The following is a 26241-nucleotide window of genomic DNA, read 5'->3' on the forward strand; positions in this document are numbered from 1 at the left end:
TATCCGAACTCTGTGATCCAAACAAAATACACCCTGCTTGTCTCGTTCAGATAATCAAGGTCAGCCTGTACTCTAGTAACCTTTTACCATTGTGATTGTGTGACCCCTATTTTTAAATGGTGGTCTTTCAATTCTAGAACGTCTGATAAGAGGAAACCTCCTTTTCACAGCCACTCTATAAGCATTCCTCAGGATCTTGTGTTCAATCAAGTTGTCTCTTTACTCATTTTAAACTTCAGCAATTTCAAGCCTAATCTGCCCAGCCTTTCCTGAAAATAGCCCAACTATTCCGGGTATTGGTCTGGGAAACCATCTCTGAACTGCCTCCAAAGCATTTACAATCTCCTTGTAAGTAGTGAGACCAATACAATATACTGTTCTCAATATGTGACCTCACCAATATCCTGTGTAAACAAAGCATAACCACCACCTTTCGTTGCTAAAACTGCTTGCAATAATTTACTTTTTAATTAGCTTTCCTAATTGCTTGCTGTCCCCACATACTAACCTGTTGTGATTCATACAGTAGTGTACCCAGATCTCTCTGCACTTCCAACCCTATAAATTTTCATTTTGGGAATGCATGTTTTTATTCTTATTGCCAAAGTGGACAATTTCACGTCTCATCACATCCTTGCCCACTCACTTATTTGTATCTTTGTACCCTGTTCATGTCCTCTTCAAAACTTAAGTTTCCTTTCTTTGTGCCCTCTGCAAATTTTGGCAAATGTCTTCATCCAAGTTATTTTTCTCCGTTATAAATAGTTGAGATTCCAGTACTGATTCCTGAACCATTGACTTGCCAATCTGAAAAAGACCAATTTTTGCCTAGTTTCTTAATCTTTTTTTTCCATGCTAATATGCTATTACCTACACCGTGAGCTCTCATTGATTGCTTATCCCAAATTGTTCTTTGTTATATCACCTGAATCTGTCCTGGTGGGTGAGAACATGTCCAGGGATAGTAATAGTGTCTGGGACTTCGCATGATTCTGAAAGTTTTACCTTGTCACACAATTGTCTGACTAGTCTGTGGGATAGCTGTCCCAATTTTGATAAGCTCTGACATTTGTAAGGAAGATTTTTGCTGGATTAATGGGGCTAGGTTTGTCATTGTCATTTCTGGTACCTCAATTGATTGTGTTCTAAAGACAGTCTAGAGTACTAACATTATGCCTTGCTATATTACTTTCAGGGTGAAAGTTTGCCACAACTCTTGTCAGTCTGTCTCTTTTTATATCACTATCTGCTATGCGTCTTCCCTTTCTATTCTATGGTATATTGTAATGTCTATAACTAAGTTCCACAGCTCTCAATACTGTCGGCTAAAGGTTTTGGTTTTGTAGGACACCTTTGAGTCCAACAGCAAGGAAACAGACCCTTGTGTCCAACGAGTCCATGCCGACCCCCATAATCCCAAATTAAACTAGTTCTACCTGCTTGCTTCTGGCCCATATCTCCAAACCTTTCCCTTACCTATCCAAATATCTTTTAAACGTTGTAATTGTACCCGCACCCACCACTTCCTCAAGTTCATTCCACAAACGAACCACCTTTTCAAAAAAGGATTACCTCACGTCTTTTTTTAAATCTCTCCTCTTATTGTGCCCTCTAGTCTTGAAATTCCCCAACCTAGGGAAAAGAAGACTACCATCAACTTTATCTATACCTGTCATTATTTTATAAACTTAAAAGGGACTTGCCTCAGGAGTTGGGCCTCCATTTGCCGAGAGGTGCGAGGGAGGAGCGAAGGACTTCTGGGAAGTCAATATTTGTGTGGTTGCGTTACCCGAAACACTACTCGAGTAGTGTCTCCCACCCATCCTCGTCTAACCCAAAAAAAGGGACCTGTACGCCAGATTGGTAAGGTAACGAGTCTTTTTTTTTATTTCTTATTTATTCATCAGTCTGGGAATTTAGAACAGTGGGAATGGAGGTTAAGGCAGTGGGATGTTCCTCCTGCAGAATGTGGGAGGTAAGGGTCACCACTAGTGTCCCTGCTGACTACATCTGCAGGAAGTGCACCCAACTCCAGCTCCTCAAACCGTGTTAGGGAATTGGAGCTGGAGCTAGATGAGCTTCGGATCATTTGGGAGGCAGAGGGGGTTATTGAGAGGAGTTACAGGGAGGTTGTCCCTCCTAAGGTACAAGAAAAAGGCAAATGGGTTACAGTCAGGACAGAAAGGGAACCGGCTGGCAGTGCAGGGATCCTCTGTGGCCATTCCCCTCAACAATAAGTATACAGTTTTAGATACTGTTGCGGGGGGGGGGAACTTACCAGGGGAAAGCAGTAGGGTTCAGGGCTTTGGCACAGAGTCTGTCCCTGCTCAGAAGGGGAAGAGGAGCAGAACAGTAGTCATTGGGGGCTCCATTGTTAGGGGGGACAAATAGGAGGTTCTGTGGGGACGAGAGAGACTCACTGTTGGTGTGATGCCTCTGATCATGTTTTTGGGATCTTAAGGGGGAGGGGACATAGGTAGGAAGAGAGATGGGGATTTAAGGCAGAAATTCAGGGAGCTAGGATGGAAGCTTAGAGCTAGGACGAACGGAGTTGTTGTCTCTGGTTTGTTGCCTGTGCCACGTGCTAGTGAGACCAGGAATAGGGAGAGAGAGGACTTGAACATGTGGCTACAGGGGTGGCGCAGGAGGGACGGTTTTGGATTCTTGTATAATTGGGGCTCTTTCTGGGGTAGGTGGGACCTCTACAAGCAGGGTGGTCTTCATCTGAACCAGAGGGGTTCCAATATCCTGGGGAGGAAGTTCGCTAAGGCTATTGGGGTGGGTTTAGACTAATCCAGCAGGGGGATGGGAACTAAAATTCTAGTTCGAGTATAGAAAAGGTTGAGAGTAGGGATCCAAAATCAAATTTCAGGGACGCAAGATGGCACCGGCAAGCAAGAAGTTGGTTTGAAGTGTGTCTACTTCAACACCAGGAGCATCTGGAATAAGGTGGGTGAACTTGCAGCATGGGTTGGTACCTGGGACTTCGATGTTGTGGCCATTTCGGAGACATGGTTAGGGCAGGGACAGGAATGGTTGTTGCAGATTCCAGTATTTAGATGCTTCAGTAAGAACAGAGAAGATGGTAAGAGGGGGAGGCATGGCATTGTTGGTCAAGGACCGTATTACAGTTGCAGAAAGGATGTTTGTGGACTCGTCAACTGAGGTAGTATGGGCTGAAGTTAGAAACCGGTAAGGAGAGGTCATCCTGTTGGGAGTTTTCTACAGGCCTCCAAATAGTTCCAGATATGTAGAGGAAAGGATAGCAAAGATGATTCTCGATAAGAGTGAGAGAAACAGGGTAGTTGTCATGGGGGGCTTCAACTTTCCAAATATTGACTGGGAACACTATAGTATGAGTACTATAGATGGGTCAGTTTTTGTCCAGTGTGCGCAGGAGGGCTTCCTGACACAGTATGTAGACAGGCCAACAAGGGGCGAAGCCACATTAGATTTGATACTGGGTAATGAGCCTGGCCAGGTGTTAGACTTGGAAGTAGGTGAGCACTTTGGTGATAGCGATCACAATTCTGTTATGTTTACTCTAGTGATAGAAAGGGTTAGGTGTTTACCACTGGGCAAGAGTTACAGTTGGGGGAAAGGCAATTACAATGCGATTAGACAAGATTTAGGAAGCATAGGATGGAGAAGGAAACAGCAGGGGATGGACACATTAGAAATGTGGAGCTTATTCAAGGAAAAGCTGCTGTGTCCTAGATAAGTATGTACCTGTCAGGCAGGGAGGAAGCTGTAGAGCGCGGGAGCCGTGGTTTACGAAGGAAGTGGAATCTCTCTTCAAGAGGAAGAAGGCTTATGTTAGGATGAGATGTGAAGGCTCCATTAGGGCGCTTGAGGATTACAAGGTAGCCAGGAAAGACCTAAAGCGAGAGCTCAGAAGAGCCAGGAGGAGACATGAGAAGTTGGTGGATAGGATCAGGGTAAACCCGAAGGCCTTGTATAGGTATTTAAGGAATAAAAGAATGACAAGAGTAAGATTAGGGCCAATCAAGGATAGTAGTGGGAAGTTGTGTGTGGAGTCAGAGGAGATGAGGAAGCACTAAATGAATATTTTTTGACAGTATTCACTCTAGAAAATGACAATGTTGTCGAGGAGATTACTGAGATACAGGCTACTAGACTAGTGTGATTGGGGTTCACAAGGAAGAGGTATTAGAAATCCTGCAGTGTGTGAAAATAGATAAGTCTCCTGGGCAGGATGGGATTTATCCTAGGATCCTCTGGGAGCCAGGGAGGAGATTGCCAAGCCTTTGGCATTGATCTTTAAATCGTCATTGTCTGCAGGAATAGTGCCAGATGACTGGAGGACAGCAAATGTGGTTCCCCTATTTAAGAAGGGGAGTAGAGACAATCCTGGTAATTATAGACCGGTGAGCCTTCTTCAGTTGTTGGTAAAGTGTTGGAAAAGGTTATAAGAGATAGGATTTATAATCATCTAGAAAAGAATAATTTGATTAGGGATAGGCAGCACGGTTTTGTGAAGGGTAGGTTGTGCCCCTCAAACTTTATTGAGTTCTTTGAGAAGGTGACCAAACGGGTAGATAAGAGTAAACTGGTTGTGGTGTATATGGATTTCAGTAAGGCGTTTGATTAGGTTCCCCACAATAGGCTATTGTACAAAATGCGAAGGAATGGGATTGTGGGGGATGTAGCAGTTTGGATCAGTAATTGGCTTGCTGAAAGAAGACAGAGGGTGGTGGTTGATGGGAAATGTTCATCCTGGAGTCCATTTACCAGTGGTGTACCACAAGGGTCGGTGTTGGGTCCGCTGCTGTTCGTCATTTTTATAAATGACCTGGATGAGGGCGTAGAAGGGTGGGTTGGTAAGTTTGTAGACGACATTAAGGTCGGTGGAGTTGTGGATGTTGTAGGTTACAGAGACATAGATAAGCTGCAGAGCTGGGCTGAGAGGTAGCAAATGGAGTTTAATGCGGACAAGTGTGAGGTGATTCATTTTAGTTGGAGTAACCGGAATGCAAAGTACTGGGCTAATGGTAAGATTCTTGGTAGTGTAGATGAGCAGAGAGATCTGTGTCCAGGTACACAGATCCTTGAAAGTTGCCACCCAGGTTGACAGGGTTGTTAAGAAGGCATACAGTGTTTTAGCTTTTATTAATAGCGGGACAGAGTTCCGGAACCATGAGGTTATGCTACAGCTGAACAAAACTCTAGTGCGGCCGCACTTGGGAGTATTGTGTACAGTTCTGGTCACCGCATTATAAGAAGGATTTGGAAGCTTTGGAAAGGGTGCAGAGGAGATTTACTAGGATGTTGCCTGGTATGGAGGGAAGGCTGAGGGACTTGAGGCTGTTTTCAGTTGAGAGGTGACTTAATAGAGACGTATAAAATAATCAGAGGGTTAGATAGGGTGGACAGGGAGATCCTTTTTCCAAGAATGGTGATGGTGAGCACAAGGGGGCATTGCTTTTAAATTGAGGGGTGATAGATATAGGACAGATGTCAGAGGTAGTTTCTTTACTCAGAGTAATAAGGGTATGGAATGCTTTGCCTGCAACTATAGTAGATTTGCCAACTTTAAGTACATTTAAGTTGTCATTGGGCAAGCATATGGACGTACATGGAATAGTGTAGGTTAGAAGGGCTTCAGATTGGTATGACAGGTCAGCACAACATCAAGGGCTGAAGGGCCTGTACTGCGCTGGAATATTCTATGTTCTAAACTTCTGTCAGGTTACCTTTTCAACCTCTACACTCCAGTGGAAAAACGTCCCAGTCTATCCAGCCTTTCTTTACAACTTAAACCTTCCACTTCAATGTCAAGGTAATATAGATTAAAAAGCTGGTCTTATTAATGTTCCCACCTTGTGGTCAGATTGGTTTGCTACCATCCTCTTATTTGGATCAAAGGGCCAATTTAATAGTGGTAGAGGAAATGTTCTAGTGAGTCTGAGAAGAAGCTCTTGCCTTTAGTTTACTGCATATTAGCCAATTAAACTTGATTGAAAGTTGTACACTGTTATTTACTTTTAGAAAACCATAGGGTCTTCATTCTACAAGAATCTAAGATGTTCTGCCTTTTTGCCACCAAGTTCTGATGGTATCATCTGAGTGGAACTTAATGCGTTCTCTGACGTTGATCATTTCAGAACCATTACCTTATACAATATTTCTTTATCCCACCAAGCTCTATTGGTACCATTTATACATTTCATGTGTATAATTACAGTTACTGTTCTCCATCTCACCCTTAAACTCTGAATTCACAAATTCAGGAGGTCTGGCGATTTTTCACAATTCTTCGAGAACGTATTCTCTTTACGCTTTGAAGATTGGCAGTTGGATGACTTGAGGACTGCTAAATCAAGTACAGTAGCGCCTGGACTTATGAACTTAATCCGTTCCGGGACCCAGTTCGCGAACTGAATCAATTTTTCCCATTGTTCGGATGGCTGTTCACAGTGCACGCGCCAAAGACGAACTGAATGAGATCACGCGGGGCCCGAAAGCGCTTGCGTTCAACAAACGTGTAGCAAAGCAGAACAATGAAACCATGTGGTTGCACACGGGCTTTTTGCGTTCGTACCTTTGTTCGTACCTTGAATTTCGTACGTACGTTGGAGCAAAATTTTACATACAATCCTGTTCCTAAACCGATTTTGTACGTGAACGGGGTTGTTTGTATGTCAAGGCACTACTGTACTTGCCAGTAACATCATCTGGAGACCTTTTCCTTCATAGAATGTGGATGCTGTATTAAAACATATTTTGTTTTTGCAGCATCCTACATTTCTGCACCAAGCCATGTTTTTTGTTTTGAATCTGTGGATATTGGTCGTCGCAACCTTTAGTATTAACTTGAACTGAGTTGTATTCAGCCTGTCTTCTATACAACTAATTAATTACTCTAAATCTGCTGATATTGAACATCCATGTTAACTTTTTTCTTTTGAATTAGTTTGAACATGTTTGTTTGCTCTGTGGTTGTCCTATTGGTGACCCCAACGTATTCACATCCTAAGTAACACTAGTTGAGATTTACTGCTGATTTAACTCTCCCAATGGTATTGATAACTCTTCCTTGGGAGACAATTTGAAATATTCCTCCTAAAATCTTTTTAATCAAACCTCCAAGTTTATATTACGACTTTTTTTTCCCCTGGCTGAGATGGAGCCTAAACAAATTCAGTAAGATTGATCAATGAGCTCAAGGATCCTATTTTATTGTAATGGCTTCAAATGTAAAGTCCATTTTGTGGCATTTCATGAAATACCTCCTTTTGTTTTAAGTCTATATACACCTTATTCACATTTGTTTTAACTTCAGTCGAGTTAAAAATGATTTGCTTCCAGCAAATCTATATTGGCTTTCCTTAATCCATAAGCATCTGATACCTTGTTTTCTCGTTGATTCTCATTTTCAATTTATTTTGATTTTGACTGCACTTCTACTTTCAGATGAAGGTAAATTAATGAACTGAGCTTGCTTTCATAATGAATTTCCCTTTGTTCTTGGAATCTTGTTACAGTTAATACTTTTCTCAGTACATCATATCTGTAATTCCCTTCCCCCTTGTTAAGGTGGGATATCATCTCTTTGACTTTTCTTTCTGAAAACACTAAAATTTCTAAATTTAAGGAGATAACCAGAACACAATGTTAAAGTGCTAGAAATTAACACCAACTTTATTCGGAATATTCTTTGTTATACTGTAGTAAAATGGAAGACTTGGATTCTGGGAGTTAGTCACATGAGCTTGCTGCAGCAAAGAAAAGTCTGAAAGATGTTGAGAGAAACTGCTGGTGGAATGTAGATGTTTGAGATTTTTAAAAAAACACCATGTCGAAGCCTATTGAGATGGTTACTACAAAGGGCATTATTTGGATTGTAATATTTGCAACAGCTGTGTAAATCACTGTTGGTCAGTCAAAGGCAGGATCACCAACCATAAGACTGACTGACTGTAATTGAGGAGAATGAGAGGTTAATTTGCTAAGTACCAGAATGAAGCAGGGTCATTCTGATTAGATTGATGTCAGTGGGAAAATCCAGGACCCAGACCAGAATAAGTGTGATGAAACCAAGCAGAGAGAAAAAAATTAGTCCAGCACCAAAAGCTGCAAGGTATGAATGATAAGGGAAGCATACCAATGCCAGAGTTTATTGTTCTGATTGTATTGTTGTTACTACTTTATGTATAACTACTTTCACTGTAGGTATTGTGGTGGGGCAGCTTTTAAAACTTTTCACTTTTTTCATATGTAAGTACACGAGATAAATTGCTATTCTATGATTCATCTGATAACTTCTGACTGTTTAATACAAAGTATGACATCAAATAGCCCCCAAACCAGCAAGTTGGCTCAAAGTTTTTTTCTGAAATACATTGGATATTATCACTTTAAAACTGCACAGCAACCTGAAAGATCATGCACAAGTCAGCTGTATTAAATTGCTGTGTATACAGCAAAAAAGCCATGCATTTAAATCACCTGTGCAATAAAACTACAGGTGATATTCCAAGAACAAACCAGGAGATACTTGATTGATTTATTGCCATGTGTATCTTGTTACAAAATAGTGATGTGTTGTGTAATGTCGCTAATCCACCATTTTAAGACAAAAAATGCAATGTAAAGGCAGAAAAGTGAAGAAAAAGATTTTTATTTTGTTTCTCATTGTATGATATTCTGTGCTTTGCCTAATTAGTAATCCCATTCATTTCCCAGTTACTGAGCTAGGTTAAAGGCTTCCATGCTTTGTCCATCTGAAATTGAACAATCTAATTTCGATTTTCCTTACATGTGAAGGATGTACCGTTGTGGTGTCACCACATCCTGGCCTCTTGCCTACTTATTGAGGGCTGCTGTCATGTCCTCACATCTCAATTTCTGTGCTAATCACATTTCTTCTAAACTACTGTACTTCTCTGCAGCACTCTAATCTCTCTGGTCTAACTTTAACATTTGTCAATGACCTGTTATTGTCTGGCAGTTGAATCTCTTCCTAGTACACAGTCTCCATTACTACTCAAAATGCTCTTATTCTTTCTGCCAGTACTCCCAGTCAAGTCTCCTTCAAACTGTTTAAAATCTCTGGGCTTTCTAAATTAGTCCTTCGTTATCCTGAACCAAACACAAGCTGAAATTTTTATCCCATCTGCCGTAAGCCACCGCAGTTCAAAAACATTGCCATTAACAATTCAGAGCATCCCTTATTTCTAGCACATTTGGTCACTGAGTCTGGGTTACAAAGTAGTGGCATATGAACTTGGTTACTTTTAATGGCTTTTTAAAAAAAAAATCAAACAGTCCTTCAGGAACAAAAAAAATTTACATTATCTCAACAGCCATTCCCCACCAAGAAAGTCTGAGAGCATCTGCTTCTCTCATTTAACTGCAAACCAACCATGGCTGACTTCTCACATTGAACAACTACTCCCCAAAGAGTGTTGCTGTGGGTAGCAGCTTGGGTCCTTGCTGTGCCTGCCCTTTCAGTCGACCTCTGCCCCCTCGCTCCTTTTTTTTTCTTATACATTCAGCATATTGGCATCGCTTTCTATTTTTTCCACAAACCACACCATTTGAAGACTTTGCTTTCAATTTCCAGCCTCCTCTTGTATTCATATGGCCCATCTTCAGTTCTTTTCTTTCCATTCCTTGGTGTTTGTAGCCACCATTTCATGTGGAAAGCTATTAACCACAATAAGACTTCTCTCATTCTCACCATTGCAGCCTCTCTTCAACAGATCATCCTCTACCATTTCTATTGACTGCTGAGATGCCACCATCAAACATATCCTCTCCCTCTCCTTAGTATTCTGAAGAGTTTTTTTCTCCCGTTGGCAGAACCCTGGTCCTGTTCTCATTCACCCACAACATTTTTTTTACTAACCTACATTTCCGCATATGGTTTGGAGGTGGTGAAAAAGCTCTTGTTCTGCTGTCAAAGGTCTCAAATAATCCTTCCAAGCTAAACAACAAATTATTTGTACATTGCATTTAGTACGCTATCACAATTTATGATTCTGTACCAGACCATCAAATTTTGCACCCCCTCAATCTGTTCCACAATGTATTACCTCAACTGCTAGGCAGTCACACTTCCTGGGTTTCTGCTTCCTTGGACTCTGAAACTGCACTCCAGTAATGATTTCACGAGTGTATGTACATTTCTGCGCCTGTAAATTGGATCACTGAGCTGAACTGATTTTTAGCCTGAGCTCCATCTTGTACTGAGGGACAGCTCCTTTATTCCCCTTGATTCTATTACAGCTAAATTTCTCATCACTATTTCTCTGTTCTTCTCCCCACCCCCACCCCCAATGTTACCTGATAAATGGTTCTCATTTCATATGTTGATCCTTTATTTTTTCCTTTCTAATAATCAGCCATCATCAGTTCTCCCTCAAAATATCAGCCTTTGATTATTTCAAGCTAGAAAATTTTCAATATCTTCTCTTCCTGTCCCCATATCATTGGTGTTCCCAAAGGATCATAAGTAATCTTTGATCCCTTCCTACCTCTGATCTATTTGCAGCCCCCTGGTGATGGCATCAAAAAGTCTCATTAGTTTACGATATGTAAACTGAGGCATCCAACTCCATCTAACCTGGTTCCTCCAGTGTAGTGAAATCATTGGACCATATATCTAACCTCTAATATTGGATGAGCAGCAGTTTTCTTCACTTTAAATGTTGGAGTGATTGGAGCCATAGTTTGGCGCAGGGACTGAAAACTGTTTCCTAGCTGTCCATTCTAATACTTTTCCTCACTATCAGTCTGTTCACAACATGGTCAGATCTGATTGAGGTGAACTTCTGACCTAATTCACACTATCTTTAAAATTGCTGCGTTACATCCATAACATCATTTGGCTTCCTTGTCTCAGGCAATCTAGTGAAACCATATCAATTTCTTCTAGCTTTGACTATTCCAGTGCACTTCCACCTGCCCTTAACCTTTTTTTTCTACCTTCTGTAAACTTGGCCACTCAAAACTCTACCTGCTTTTTTAACTTGGAGCAATCCTGTTTCTCTATTGCTGTGGAGCTTTGATCTAGTGTTCTGGTCAAGCAATGTCTTAACTTTTTTCAAATCCTTCCATGACATTACTTTATATGTTCCAAACATATAACCTTCAAATATGTGCCAAGCTAATTCTGGCCTTTTAAGTACTGCCAATAATAATTGTTCCACCATTTGGTAGCTGTACCTTCAGTTGGCTACACACCAAATTCTGAATTCTTCCTTTTCCTCTTGCTTTCTTCTTTGACTGCACCTGAACTGTTCAGTTAGTTTTATCTGTTGACCTTTCGATTTGAATTCTTGTTTGAAGATCTTTTTCTCTTGCTCACTGACTCTGGGCCCATGAATCCTCCTCCACATGGACTCCATACAGTTCAGTTGCCTGTTAACAAAAACATGTGGAGGCTTCGGAAAAGATACAGAAATGGTTTACCAGAATATTGCAAGGCTTAGATGGTATTAGCTATAAGGAGCGATTGGACAAACTTGGTTTGTTTTGACTTGAACACTGAGGAATGAGGGGTAATCTTAGTTTACAAAATTATGCGATGCATGGATAATTGCTTTTTTTCCAGGATAAAGATGCCAATTACTAGAGTTTGTAGGTTTCAGGTTAAAGGGGATAAATTTAAAGGAGATGTGAGAAGCAATATTTTTTAGGGTGGCAAGTGCCTGGAGTGTGCTGCCAGAGGACATTATGGAGGTGGATCCAATAGTAATGTTTAAGAGACATTTTGGCAGATTTGAGTAGGCAGGCAAGAGAGGGAATCAGACTGTATAAGTGGCAAAAGGTTTTTAGTTAGAAAGTTATCCATCATTGATGCAGTCTTGATGGGCTGAGGGGCCTGTTGCTGTGCTGTGCTTTTTTTATTCTTTCTTCTCCCTGGTTCTACTGCATTCTGTGCCATGAAAGGGTCCACAGTGCATTGTGATAAGTTAGTCGAGTACTTATTTTATAATTTTTAAAAAATCCACTCGTAGGGCGAGGGAGTTAGCTGGGCAGCATTTATTACCCATCACTAATTGCCCAGAGGGCATTTCAGAATCAACCACATTGCTGTAAGTCTGGAGTCACATGTAGATTAAACCAGGTAAGAATTGCAGTTTCCTTCCCTAAAGGACATTTTTCTGACCATCGACAATGGATTAATGGTCATTATTAGATATTTAATTCCAAATTTTTAAAAATTTAATGCCAATTCAACCATCCGCCATAGTGGGTTTCAAACCCAGAACTTTACCTGGGTTTCTGGATCACCACTGATAATACCATGAGGCCGTCACCTCCCCAGTATACTTGTTGGAAGTTTTTTTGGGTATGATGTGAGACCTTCCTCCATTGCCTCTATTCTATCAAATGGAGAAAAAAGTAGTCTGAAATTGTTCCACCCAGAAGCCTGTAAAGTGCTAAGTGGATAATGAGCTCTTCCTGTCACTTGCTTTCGATTGTGTAAACTTTATACAGAATAGTCAGAGTCATAGAGATGTACAGCATGGAAACAGACCCTTTGGTCCAACCCGTCCATGCCAACCAGACATTCCAACCCAATCTAGTCCCACCTGCCAGCACCCAGCCCATATCCCTCCAAACCCTTCCTATTCATATACCCATCCAAATGCCTCTTAAATGTTGCAATTGTACCAGCCTCCACTACATCCTCTGGCAGCTCATTCCATACATGTACCACCCTCTGAAAAAGTTACCCCTTAGGTCTCTTTTGTATCTTCTCCCACCCCCCCACCCCCCTCACCCTAAACCTATGCCCTCTAGTTCTGGACTCCCCGACCCCAGGGAAAAGACTTTGCCTATTTATCCTATCCATGCCCCTCATAATTTTGTAAACCTCCATAAGGTCACCCCTCAGCCTCCAAAGCTCCAGGGAAAACAGCCCCAACCTGTTCAGCCTCTCCTTGTAGCTCAGATCCTCCAACCCTGGCAACGTCCTTGTAAATTTTTTCTGAACCCTTTAAAGTTTCACAACATCTTTCTTCTGATAGGAAGGAGACCAGAATTGCACACAATATTCCAACAGTGGCCTAACCAATGTTGAATGATTTTGCGTTGTTAAGTGTTAACTATGCTAAACTTTCCATTGATGCTTTCAGCTGTTTTCAGCATCTTCAGTTCTTTGGTTTCTGCAAGTTGGCTACTTCTATTGGCTGTTGACAATATTATTTAGATATGTGGAAGAATTAAGGATAATGTTTCGGGATAAATGCTAGAGAATAGGCATTAAAGAGGAGTTGAATGCCGCCTTGTGTCTACTGTTTTTATAGATTATCTCAAGGAAAATAATGGTAACTAAGACCATTTTCAAATGACCTTTATTTTTTGCTACATTTAGGTAACATGTCAGCTCCTGATGACACATTCCTGTTGAGGGAATAGGGGCTACTGCCCTTGTGGGAAAACCTCCCACTGATCCAGCCATGGAGTCTGAGACCACAGCAACTACCATTTTGGCTTCAGTCAAAGAACAGGTACAGAAGTTATAATTTTGCTTAATTATAGATATTATAGGCTGATTTGTCGTCCTTGTATATTATTCTGGATAATTCCCGTTTAATTGACAACTCAATTGAACTGTATTTTTTTTAAATCTTAGCTTAGTTGGAAATGATTTAAAACTACAGATATAGCCACATGAATATGTTACTATGCAGTATCTCATTATGTCCAGATTGTATTAGGTAAAAGGACTGAATAGCAAGATGCATCCTGTTTAAATTTATTTTTGTTCTTATTCCTAGCTCTTTTCACTTGTGAAGTTTACTAGAGAAATGCAGTGAAGCCAGTTGTATTTTTAGAATGGATTTACTGAATGAATGTGTTCTGGAGCATAGATGATATAAATGGAATTACTATAAAAGCTGTTGCCTTTAATTCATGAATATTTTTAAATGTTAGTGTCAGAAAATACAAGGCTTGATAGGGCTCCAAAGAAACAGTTGTGAAATTGGCAAACTTTTAAATTATTAGGTGAGATTCATTGATGTGAAGCATTCATATTCTATGCAATGAAATGTGTCTCGGACTCGTCAAATACCTGACCATACGAGCTGAGAAGTGCAGCATGAAAGTCGCGCCGGAAGCAGAATTGTACCTATATCTTTTTAACTGTTTACTTTTAGATGTTGATCTTAATGGCATCTTCTAATTAGTATTTGTGCTTTTCATTTTTAGTTACACTCAGAAAATGTAATTTAATGTAAGAAATGTTTCTGCATTACTTTTCCTTCCTTGCACATTTTATTTGAAATGGTTTTATGCTGTATTATTTTTCTGTGGCTGTCAGCAGTTTTGGAAAGTAATTCCCTTGAGCTTGTCTACTGAGCAACAGCTGGCTTAATTTATTAGAAACTAGTCAATTTCCTACTCTACTAGTAACTAATGGAGAGCAACCAGTGTGTAGAAAATCTGTCCTCCTGCCTTTATCCATCTGAAGACTGAGACAGTTGTAGCAGCCAGGCAACTGTTTCAGTGACCTAACTTGCCATGAACAGTAGTGTAGGTATGTTAGTTCAATACTATTTTAAGTATGGAATTTTACTTGTACTTGAAGAACAGCTACTTTTTGTTTTCAGGATTTGGTAAGTATTTGCACAAATGTTTCTTTGGCTGTTTTGGAGACAACTAACCACATTCTTCAGGGATAACTAAATTAACAGATTTAATGTTTGGACTTCATGTGGAAGACCTGTATTTTACTTCTTAAAATCAACAAAAAATCAAAAACAAATATCAGGGTAATCAACCTAAAAATATTTTCCAAACAAAAATGGAAATGTGAGGAGTGACCCATTGATTAGATAAAGGTTACCTTACACGTGGAAAGTGGAATGGTGGATGCATGCCAGAATTGAGAATTTTATATGTGGGAACGGTAGAGTTATCGGACAGCAAGAAATTAGATTTAATTGAAGGGCAAGACTGTGGGACACTTTAACCTAATTATGAAAGTTGCAAACATTGGGAATCTGAGCCACTGCATCAAAAATAAGAGATGGTGGACAGGCCAAACTTGCCAATAGATTTGGCTGCAGCATTAGGACATGAGCATTATAGAAGTTAGGATGTCAACATGAAAGAAAAATAATAAATAGTACCTTTTTTTGGTCATAATAATGTCTTAAGGTGCTTCACAATAACTTTAAAACTAGCATGATGTGTCCGATATTGGGTCAGATGATCAAACACTTAGTTCTGAAGAAGAACCATTGGATTCAAAACAGTTACTGTCTTCCTCCCACAGGTGCTGCCAGATCTGAATTTGCCAGCAATTTGTATTTTGTTTTGATTTGGAGGTGTTGGTGTTGGACTGAGGTGTACAAAGTTAAAAATCATACAACACCAGGTTATAGTCCAACAGGTTTATTTGGAACCACTAGCTTTTGGAGCATCTGCAGACATTTTTTTTGTATTTTACAGTTGGTTAAGGAAGCTGCCTTTAAGGAATATGTTGGAGGAAAGAAGGTTGAGAACAGATATTCCAAAGCTTGGGGCTCAGTTATATTAAGGTCAACTATGAGATCTAGGAGTAGAAGTAGGCAGTTTATCTGAACAAGTCTGCTCTGCCAATTAATGAAATAATGATCTGATATAATCCTCATTCCACTTCCCTGTCTCTTTCCCCATGATCCTTTTTAATGAAAATTTTCATCTCTGCCTTTGAATGTATTTGATGACCCAGTCTCAACACATTTCTGTGGTAAGAAATTTTGCAGATCCTTCCGTCTTTGGGTAGCGTGGTGGCTCAGTGGTTAGCACTGCTTCCTCCGTGTCAGGGATCTGGGAGGGATGCTCTTTAGAAAGTTGGTGTAGACTTGGTGGGTTGAATGGCTTTTTTTTTCCCCATACTTTAGATACTAATCCAGGAAAAAAGGGAGGCAGTGACCTAGTGAATCTTCTTGGACTGTTAATCCAAAGACCCAAATGTTCTGTAGACCCAAATGTTCTGTGGACCCAAGTTTGAATCCAGCCATGGCAGATTATGGAATTTGAATTGAATGCAAAACTGGAGTTGAGTCTCACGATGACCATGAATCCATTGTAGATAATTGAAAACCCCATCTGGTTCACTAATGTCCTTTCAGAGAAGGAAGATGCCATCTCTACCTGGTGTGGCTTACATATGACTCCAAACAAAGCAATGTGATTGACTCTTGACTGCCCTCTTCCCGTAAACAAATGTTTAAAAATTCCTCCTTTTTGTTGCTCATGCTCACTCTCCATACCCAGAATCAAGCAAATAAACTTGCACTGGCATTGGAGGCTGTACAATGAATCTTTCCTTGAACAAGGGGGTTAAAATTGTTTATTGTTTTTGTTTTGATCTGGCTATAGTACCTTGTGTAGTATTGGCAAAGCCCCCTCTTCATTTATACTTGATTCTTTTGAGTAAAAGCCGACAGACCATTTGCTTTCCCTATTACCGGAAGAACTTTGGATGGTACTTTTTGCAATTCAAGCACAAGGACTCACTAATTTCTTTCCGCAGTTATTCCCCAATGTTTACTCTTCTATTCTTTCTACTGTGTACACAGTATATTCCATCTGTAAAGTCTCTGCCCCACTCCCTAACCTGTCTATATCCTTCCAATAGACTCATTGTCACCCTCACCACTTGTCATTTTTATATGTAGTAAATAATCGTGACCAGCAGCACTGATCTGTTACTGTACTAGTTTCTGAAGGTAACTAGGAGTGTTGAGGGCAATGAATCCATTGTGGTCTGCTTGGATTTTAGCCAGGCTTTTGATAAGGTCTCTCAGGGCAGATTCAAGAAAAGTGGCATTAGGTACAATTCTGTATTGAGGCCTTTACTGTTCATGATGTACTTGATTTGATTTGATTTGATTTGATTTGAACTTAAGTATAGTAGGTATGATTTAAGAGGCTATTTATAAACTGCAGGATAACATCAGTGGACTGGTCGGCGAGACAGTGCAGTGGCAGGATGGTCTGCTGTCTTCGTTGTGTCAGGGTCATGGATGCCCTTGAGCGGGGACAGTGCATCCTGAAGTGGGAGGGTACACAGTCATTGCCTACTTAATCATTTGTGCCAATATAGACAGTGTGACAAGGTCCTGCAATGACACTTCAGGGAATAAAATAGTACCTCTGGTGTAATAAGTGGCTGAAGAGCTGGTGTAGAGGAGAGGGCTTCAGATGTATGGATCATTGGGGTGTCTTCCAGGGAAGATGGGACCTGTACCAGAAGGATGGGTTGCACCTAAACTGGAGGGACACCAATATCCTGGCAAGGAGGTTTGATAGTGACATTCTGGGCTTAAGTTAGTGTGGTGGGGTATTGGGCATCTGAGCAGCAGGTCAGTAAGTATAGAGATGGAAGAGCTCAAGTCTAAGGCAAATATAGCTGAGCAGAAGAGCAGTCAGGGAGAAGTTGTTGAGCTCAGCAGAAATAAGCTTGGACTGTATTTGCTTCAATGCAAAAAGTATAATAGGTAAGATGGATGAATTTAGAGCCTGGATAAATGCAAATAATTAAGATGTTGCTATCACGGAGATGCGGTTGAAAGAGGCAGGATTTGTGGCTTAACATTCTCCAATATTTAGATGATATGGAGAAGGAAGCAAAAATGGGTGAGTTGCATTACTGGGTAAGGAACATATCACAGCTATTTTGAGAGAAAATATGCTAGAGGGATCTTGCAGTTAAGCATTATGGATAGAGCTCAGGAATAGGAAGGGTATAGTCACAACGCTGGGACTGTACTAGAGACCACCCAGCTACTAGCAGGAAATAGAGGATGAGATATGTAGTCAGTTTCTGGAAAGATGTGAAAAGAGGGCTTTGCAGTAGGTGATTTTAACTCTGCTGCATGCACGCATGTGTACTTTAGTGCTGGGGCTTTGGAAGGGAGCAGTTTGTTAGGGGAGTCCAGGAGGGTGTTTTGAAACAGGAAGTGTATATTCTAATGTGAAAGGGGGTGAGAGTGGATGTGGAAATGGAAATGAACCTGTCTAGGTGATTTTGGGTGGCACGGTGGCACAGTGGTTAGCACTGCTGCCTCACAGCGCCAGAGACCCGGGTTCAATTCCCACCTCAGGCGACTGACTAACTGTGTGGAGTTTGCACATTCTCCCCGTGTCCGCGTGGGTTTCCTCAGTGTGCTCTGGTTTCCTCCCACAGTCCAAAGATGTGCAGTTCAGGTGAATTGGCCATGCTAAATTGCCTGTAGTGTTAGGTAAGGGGTAAATGTACGGGTATGGGTGAGTTGCGGTTCGGTGTGGACTTGTTGGGCCGAAGGGCCTGTTTCCACACTGTAATGTAATCTAATCTAAAATATTCAATGGGAGAGCATTTTGGGAATAGTGACCAAAGTTCTGTAAATTTTTGGATACTTTTAGAGAAGGACAATAATTGACCTTGATTGAAGGTGTTAAATTGGAGGAAGGTCAACCATAACCAAATTAAGCAAGAATTGGAGAATGTGGATTGGTCATATCTGTTTAGAGGGTTAATCCACATCTGACATAGGAGTATTTTAAGGAGCAGGTGGTCAGTGTGCTGGACAGGCAAAATCCTGTGAAAATGAAGACAAATGGCAGCATTTAGGAACCATGGATGACGTGAAATTATTAGCTTAGTCAAAAAAAGAAGTCTACATAAGGTCTAGGTAACTAAAAACAGATGAAGTCCTTGAGAAATATCGAAAGTAGAAAGCGGTTCAAATGGGGAGTTAGGAAAGCTAAAAGGGGCTGTGAAATGTCTTTGGCCATCAGGTTAGAAGAATCCCAAGGCATTTTATACATGTACCAGGGAAAGAGTAGGCCCACTGAAGGATAAAATAGGGAGGTTGTGTGAAATCAGTGAGATCTTTGCACCCTTCACATTGGTATTCTTTAAAGAGAAGGATGTTGAGGTTAGCGAAAGGTATGTAAATACTGTTGGACAGGTGAACACCATGGAGGAAATTTTGGGTGTCTTGAAATACGTAGAAGGTAGACAAGTTCCCAGGGTTAGACAGGATATATCCTAGGATATGGTAGGAGCAAAGGGAGGAAATAGCTGAGGCCTTAGCAGATACCTGTGCATCCTTTTTTGCTACAGGCAAAGATCCAGAGGTATGGAGAATGGTCAGTGTTGTTCCCTTGTTTAAGAAGGGAAACACAAAATTCATATAATTGCAGGTTGCTGAGCCTAATGTCAGTGGTGGGAGAGCTGTTGGAGAAGATACTGAAACCGGGTTTATTTGTATTTTGGAATTTAATGAACTTGTTAGTGATAGGCAGCATGGGTTTGTGTTCAGAAGGTCATGTCTCCAATTTGGGTTAGTTTTATTGAGATGACAATGATTTGAGGAAAGGGCAATGGATGTTCTCTACATGAACTTTAAGGCATTTGATAAGGTACTTAATGGCAGGCTTGTACAGAAGATAGTCTCATGGGATTTGGGGTTAGCTGGCCAGGTGGATTCAAAACTGGTTTGAAGATGGAGTAGTGGTGGAAGGGTACTCTTCTGAGTAGAGATTGGTAACTCATGGTGTACTGCCGGGAGCAGTGCTGGGACCTTTGTAATATATATAAATAATCTGGGAGAAAATGTAGGTGGCCTGATTAAGAAGTTTGTGGACGATGCCAAAATTGGTAAAGTTGCGAAGAGTGAGAATTATGAAAAGAGACAGTGGGATATAGGTTGCAGATTTTGGCAGAGAAATGACAGGCAAAAAAGGTGACAAGTTGTATGACAGCTATGTAAAACTTAAGGAATGTGGTGTGCAATTCTGATTGCCACACCCCCAGAGGGAACATGAATGCTTCGGAGAGGGTGCAGAGAAGGTTTACCAAAATATTTCCTGGCTTGGAGGGTTTTGGTTCTGAGCAGAGGCTGGACGAACTGTTTTCGTTGGAAAGACTGAGGCTGAAGGATGACTTGATAGAGGTCTACAAAATTGAGGCTTAAATAGGGTGGATAGTCAAATTCTTTTTCCCAGGGTGGAGTGATCAATTACAAGAGGGCACAGGCTTAAGGTTGAGGGTGTGGGAAGAGTTTAGGGATGAAGTGTAGGGGGAAAATCATTTTACACAGGGTAGTGGCTGCCTGGAATGCCAGTGGTAGAAGCAGACAAGTGTTTTTAAGGCATATCTTGATGGACACAAATCTGAGATGAACAGAGGGATGCATACAGTGAAGGGACACTAAGTAGTGGGTATAAATCAGGAACGTGAATTGGTGCCGGCTTGGAGGTCTGAAGGGCCTGTTCCTGTGCTATATTGTATTATAAATTAAATTCATCCTGCAAAAGTGAGGTAATATATTTGTGGTGGGCCAACAAGGCAAGATATTGCATTAACAATTGTAGGAGCCTGGAATTGTAGAATCATACAGCACAGAAGAGGCCCTTCAGTCTAGATGGTCTGTACTGCCAAAAAATCGCTACCTACATTTTAGTTCACTTTCCCACACTGGGCCACTAAGCTTCGAATGTTGTGATACTTCAAGTATTCATCCAAATACATTTTGAAGATTGAGGTTACCTGCCACAACTACCTTTCCAGTCAGTGCATTACAGCTCCCCACCACCCTCTAGGTGTAAAAACATTTCATCAAATCCCCTCAACCTCCTACTTTTTTTTACTTTTTAAAGTAATGAGCCCTTGTGTGTTGATTAATGGGAACAAATGCTTTTGACAGAAGTACTGAAGATCTGAAGGATCGTGGTGTGCACATCTGCAGATCCTTTAACATAGCAGGGCAAGAGATAAGGTGATAGAGGCTCAGCAGAGGCATAGACTACAAAAGCAATGAGGTTATGCTAGAACTCATAATCTAGTTACTGCATAACTGGAGTACTGTACAGGTTCGGTCACCATGTGATAGTAACGATGTGATTGCGCTGAAGCTTGCAGAGGAAATTTACTAGATAGCCCAGACCTCCAGCCCAATGGAGGAAGGATTGGGCAGGCTGGGGTTATTATGAAGATTGAGAGCAGACCTCAAGAGTATAGGATTGAGGAATAGGATAGATAAGGAACATTTTTCCATTAATTAGAGGGATCAGCAACTGGAGAGTATAGATTTAAAGAAAGAGGAAAGTTGAGGTGATTTTCTTTTCTCATTTGGAAACTGAAGGGAGAATGTAAATTGGTGCATGAAGAGATAGTTGAGTCAGAATTTCCTGTAACACTGAGCTGTATGTAGGCATTCACCTACGTTGCCATAGCCTCAGGGCTATAGTCCAAAAGATGGAAAATTGAATTATCTCATCAGTGAGCCTCCAGATGACGTTACCTAGTATGGTGACGAAATGTCTGAAAACAAACCTTCCAGCTCAATGAGCAAACCTGCATCTGAGCTGTACATCTTCTCAAAACTAGCTAAATTAGTATAATCAGATCTTTAACTAGCACAGACAGAATGGGCCAATGGCTTCCATCTGATCTGTCAAATGTTTGCAAGTTAAGACCTAGAACAGTTTTCATGACCTCTAGTTTGGAAGATAAATGAGATACGAAGGAGTGAATTGGAATGATCAAATCTAGAGATAACACAGGTTTCAGAAGATAAGCTGAGCCTGGTGAAGTTGTGATGTTTGTCTTTAGTAATGAGTTTGGCAGTTTATTTCAGAATTGCATATGACTCCACAGTTGCAAACAGACTGGCTTTATCGCAGACTATTGCCAGGAGAAGGATAGAATATGTCACTAGAGAATAGTTTGGAACAGTGATGGAAAACAGTGGTCTGTCTGTCATCAGGAGGAAACTTCTTCTCATTCAGGATGGTTTTCTGATTTAACAGTAGGGAGTAATGGTGGTAATGTGGAGTTGTATAATTCTCATGTATGTGGGAAACCTAGCACTGTTCATTTGGAATGTGTCACTGAAAGGCAGCACATAGATGGGGCAGAATATTCCCATCCAGCTGAGTGTTGACCAAAAACTGACCATACAATGGTTTTGAAGTATCGAATAAACAGGAAGCTTTCGGAAATATGTGGTCTCAGATAGGGATGCAAGGTAGTTGATGAGTGTCAGTACTGTGTGATTGGAAAAAATAAGATCAGAAATATTTGATCTCACTGATTTTTTTTTTGCCCAGTTGTCATGAGCACCAGCTGTGTCCACTAAGTGTTCATCAACCATAATTTAATATAACTTGTGTAGCCTCCATTTTATTTATAATGATGCAGTTGGAGTAGACGAGCAGTCAAGCTTTCGTTTAAATAAGTTACAAGTCAGTTTGTTGCAAGTTATTACAGAGAGAACTTCAGAGACAACAAGGTGAAATTGCAGAACCAAGACTCCAGTTACTGATAAAACCAGGATATTTGTGCTAAAGACATATCGGGACTTTCTTGTCCAGTTTGGACCCATTACTTGTTAATGTGAAAAGATTAATGCAAGAAGTCAAATCCAGCAGCTGCAATAAATTCTGTGGTTGAATAGGTGGTGTTTTTCCTCAAAGTTTCCTCAACAGCAAATTTGGGAAGGAAAGAGTTCCATATTCACCAGTTCTGTGATTTTGATTTCTTCTGCCTGATTTCCAATGGAGCAGTATTTTGTTTACCTTTGTCCCCTTGGTCTAATATCTCTTGAGGGTGATTGCTCAAAGTTGCAGCCTTTTCTATTCTGCACATTAAGATGGCTATACAGACAGTTGCATGCATATCAATTTATAAGAGTATTTGTTCCTGACTGCGTCATCTTTCCAGCTGTGAAGGATGATTAGTTCAAATTTTGGGACTGGACTTCATTGTATTTTTAGTTGAGGCAATTAGGTTTTCAAGTACCATTGTTATCACTTTGGTTCCCTGTTGAGGCACAAAACACTGTTTTGCAACTTAAAGGGCATCTTTCGTTGCCCAGGGACAAATACATTCTAAAAGACTTCCTTTTGTAACTTGATAGAGGTATTGTAGTTCAGTAGCATTTGAAATAGTCCACTGTAACAGACATGGCCAGTATGACCTCCATCTTGAAAAGATGTTTTGTAACTTGATTCCCAGTGTACGGATTTTTAAAATTGTAATCAATGAGGTGGTCTGTGTGGAGTCGCAGATGATTGGTGAGATCCTAAAATTAATATTTTGCATCAATATTTACTGTGGAGAACGATATGGAAGTTAGGGAACTTAAGAAAATAAATTGTCTTAAAAAGAGCCCACATTACAAAAAGGGGCTGCTGGAGGTCTGAATGCATAAAGGTAAATAAATCCCAGATCAAGTGTGGGGATTGTGTGAAGTTAGGGAAGAAATTTCAGAGCTCTTAACAGAATTAATTATAACATTGATAGCCACAGGTGAGGTGCTGGAAGACTGGAAGGTGGCTAACGTTATCCCATTATTTAAATGCTGCAAGGAAAAGCCAGGAAACTACAGACCAGTGAAGATTATATCAGTGGTGGGTAAATTGTTGGAAGGAATTCTGAGTGATAGGATCTACATGCATTTTGAAAGGCGAGGACTAAAGGGGGTGGTCAGCATGGTTTTGTACATGGGAAATTGTGTTTTGCTAACACGATTGTCTGTCTTTTTAGTCTCTTCAAAAAAAAAAGACAATGTCTATTGCTGTGCCTTCATCTGCATGGACTTTAGCAATGCCTTAGACAAGGTTCTGCATGGTAAACTTGTCAGTAGGGGTAGATCACATGGGATCCATGGACAGAGAACCAATTGGATACAAAATTGGCTTGACAGTACTCAGTGGTGGTAAGAGGTGGTTGTGTAGAGCAAAACCAGTGGTGTGTCTCAAGGATTGTGCTGGTTTCATTATTCATATCCAAATCGTTTATAGGAGGCATGGTTCGTAAGTTTGCGGATGGAACCAAAATTGGCAGTGTAGTGGACAGTGAAGAAGGTTGTGCAAACAGGATCTCGATTGGGCCAAGAAATGGCTGTTGTATTTATCTGCATTGAATTCAAAGGTCTTGCATTTTGACAAGACCAAACCGAGGCAGAATTTAACTGTTAATGATTAGATTAGATTACTTGTTGGGCCGAAGGGCCTGTTTCCACACTAAGTCCACACCAACCCACCGAAGTGCAACCCACCCATACCCCTACATTTACCTCTTAACTTAACACTACGAGCAATTTTAACATGGCCAATTCACCTGACCAGCACATCTTTCGACTGTGGGAGGAAACCAGAACACCCGGAGGAGACCCACACAGGACGGGGAGAATGTGCAAACTCCACACAGTCAGTCGCCTGAGGCGGGAACTGAACCCAGGTCTCTGGCACTGTGAGGCAGCAGTGCTAACCACTGCCACAGTGCTGCCCACGGTAGGGCCATTTTTGTCAAACAGAGACCTAGGGGCGCATGACTTACTGTGTACAATTCTGGACATCTTGCAACAGTGTACCGAAACTGAAGGGTTGAAGTTACAAGGCAAGGTTGGATAGGCTGGGACTTTTCCCTTGGAGTGTAGGAGGCTGAGGGGTGACTTTGAAGAGATTTAATAAACTCTTGAGGGGCATAGATAAGGTGAATAGCAAAAGTCTTTTCCTCAATGAGTCCAAAATTAGAGGACTTAGGTTTAAGATGACAGCAGAAGGATTTCAAGGGATTCTAAGGAGCAACTTTTCTGGAATCAGCTGCCAGAGGAAATGGTAGAGGCAAGTACACTTAGAACTTTTAAAAGACATTTGGACAGATACATGGATAGGAACGGTTTAGAGGGATATGGGCCAAGTAGACACAGTTTAGTTTCGGAAACTTGGTTGATAGGGACAAATTGGGCTGAAGGATCAATTTCCATTGTGTATGACTCTAATGCCCTTTTTAAAGCATGTTCTGAAAATTTATCAGATGGCACATTGGTAATGGTGTTTGAGGAAATTATGGCTAGTTTAAGACAGGATGCCAAGTAATGGAGATGGTCAGTGATGGAGTTTAGTGTATTTGTGGAAGCTGAGCCCCATCTGAGTCATGTCCCCAAAAAACAATGTGGATTAAGGATGGGAATGGTGAAAAACACATGCTGGAGATTTTGTAGCTAAAATTAGATTAGAGGAAGCTAAGTGAGGGTTGTTGCACATAACTGGAGATGAGAGATGTTGGGAGAATGGAGTGGTTAGGGGTGTAACAGTTGTTCTCTGCTCAGTTAGTAAGAATATAATTTTGATTTTTTTTTGAATGTTTTTGTACTGTAGGAAAAATTGAGAGTAAGAGATGGGCACATGTCTGAGAAATGGTTATGCATTAAGTTTGAGCTTTCAAGGCAAATGGAAATTGCTGGTATCTTGCATGGTCACAAGGGTGATGCTAGTATCTGAGAAAAGAACCATTTATACTATTTGGGTCATGAAGAAAGTTTGGTGTTTACAAGTTTAGTAGAAACACCATTGAGAGTAGCATTTTGGCTTGGTGGACGGGATGTGCTTGAGCAGAGCTGTGGCCTTGACGTAGACTTGTATGTTTGGAGGGGAATTGATTGGTGACTTGGTAGGGAGGCTTGTTTTGATAACCAAGTTATTAGAAGCAGTTGAATATGTATGGTCTCTATCTGTAATGAGAACATTGCCTCTCACATTGAATAGTTAAAATTGAAGAGACAAAAGTATAAAGGCAGGATTTTAATGGAGCTAAGAAGCCAAGGATCGTTCTTGGTCTCCAGAAAGTTAATTTCTTTTGAAAGAATGTAGCAGCAAATGGCTAACCTAATTAGACTTGGTTTGCCAGTTGGACTTAGTGGTGGTGATAAACCATACCAGGGAACAGCCATGATTTGGAGATGCCGGTGTTGGACTGGGGTGTGCATTGTTCAAAACTAGGCTATAGTCCAACAGGTTTACTTGGAAGCACACTAGCTCCGAAAGCTAGTGTTTCCAATTAAACCTGTTGGACTATAACCTGCTGTTGTGATTTTTTTTTAAACAGAGAACTGCCAGGAAGAGTTGAGGCTATTATAGTTCTGCTGCGTACAAGATGACTATTTGGAACCAATCTTTTTTTGAATAAGTCCATAGCAAGAAAATGTGAAACAATGGATATTAGCATAAAGAGCAAAGTAGAGGACCTAAGAGGATAGGGTGTTGAGGGCCAAAGCAATTGCCAATTAAAACTTCTGAGAGTAAACTATCAATGATCCGAACTGGGGATTAGTACAAATATTGGCACAATAGTTGTGATGTGGAATTTAAATGTTTTGTGTACTCTTTCATTTGAGTGTGAATTCGTTGCAATGTGAATTTATTACAAGTGTTGGTTTTCCATCTCCCAAAGTTGCTTTCACAATATAATCAGCATAAATTATTTTTTTCTCTTGA

General features: G+C 40.8%; 1 protein-coding gene across 8 annotated transcripts in view; it reads left to right on the plus strand.

Annotated features, from left to right (window-relative positions):
* The window catches only part of pkp4 (plakophilin 4), a 213203-nt gene that overhangs the window by 25334 nt on the left and 161628 nt on the right, over positions 1-26241 (plus strand). For 5 of the 8 annotated variants that reach the window (XM_072579400.1, XM_072579399.1, XM_072579406.1 and 2 more), the window contains one exon: positions 13349-13484. In XM_072579400.1, the coding sequence (XP_072435501.1) occupies positions 13434-13484 (51 nt within the window). In that variant the 5' untranslated portion in view covers positions 13349-13433. Of the gene's footprint in view, positions 1-1695; positions 1869-13348; positions 13485-26241 lie in introns of all 8 variants that reach the window. The other 3 variants (XM_072579401.1, XM_072579404.1, XM_072579403.1) reach the window with 2 other exon arrangements.

The sequence above is a fragment of the Chiloscyllium punctatum genome, chromosome 10, assembly GCF_047496795.1.
Source record: "Chiloscyllium punctatum isolate Juve2018m chromosome 10, sChiPun1.3, whole genome shotgun sequence".
In the NCBI taxonomy this organism is placed as follows: Eukaryota; Metazoa; Chordata; class Chondrichthyes; order Orectolobiformes; family Hemiscylliidae; genus Chiloscyllium; species Chiloscyllium punctatum.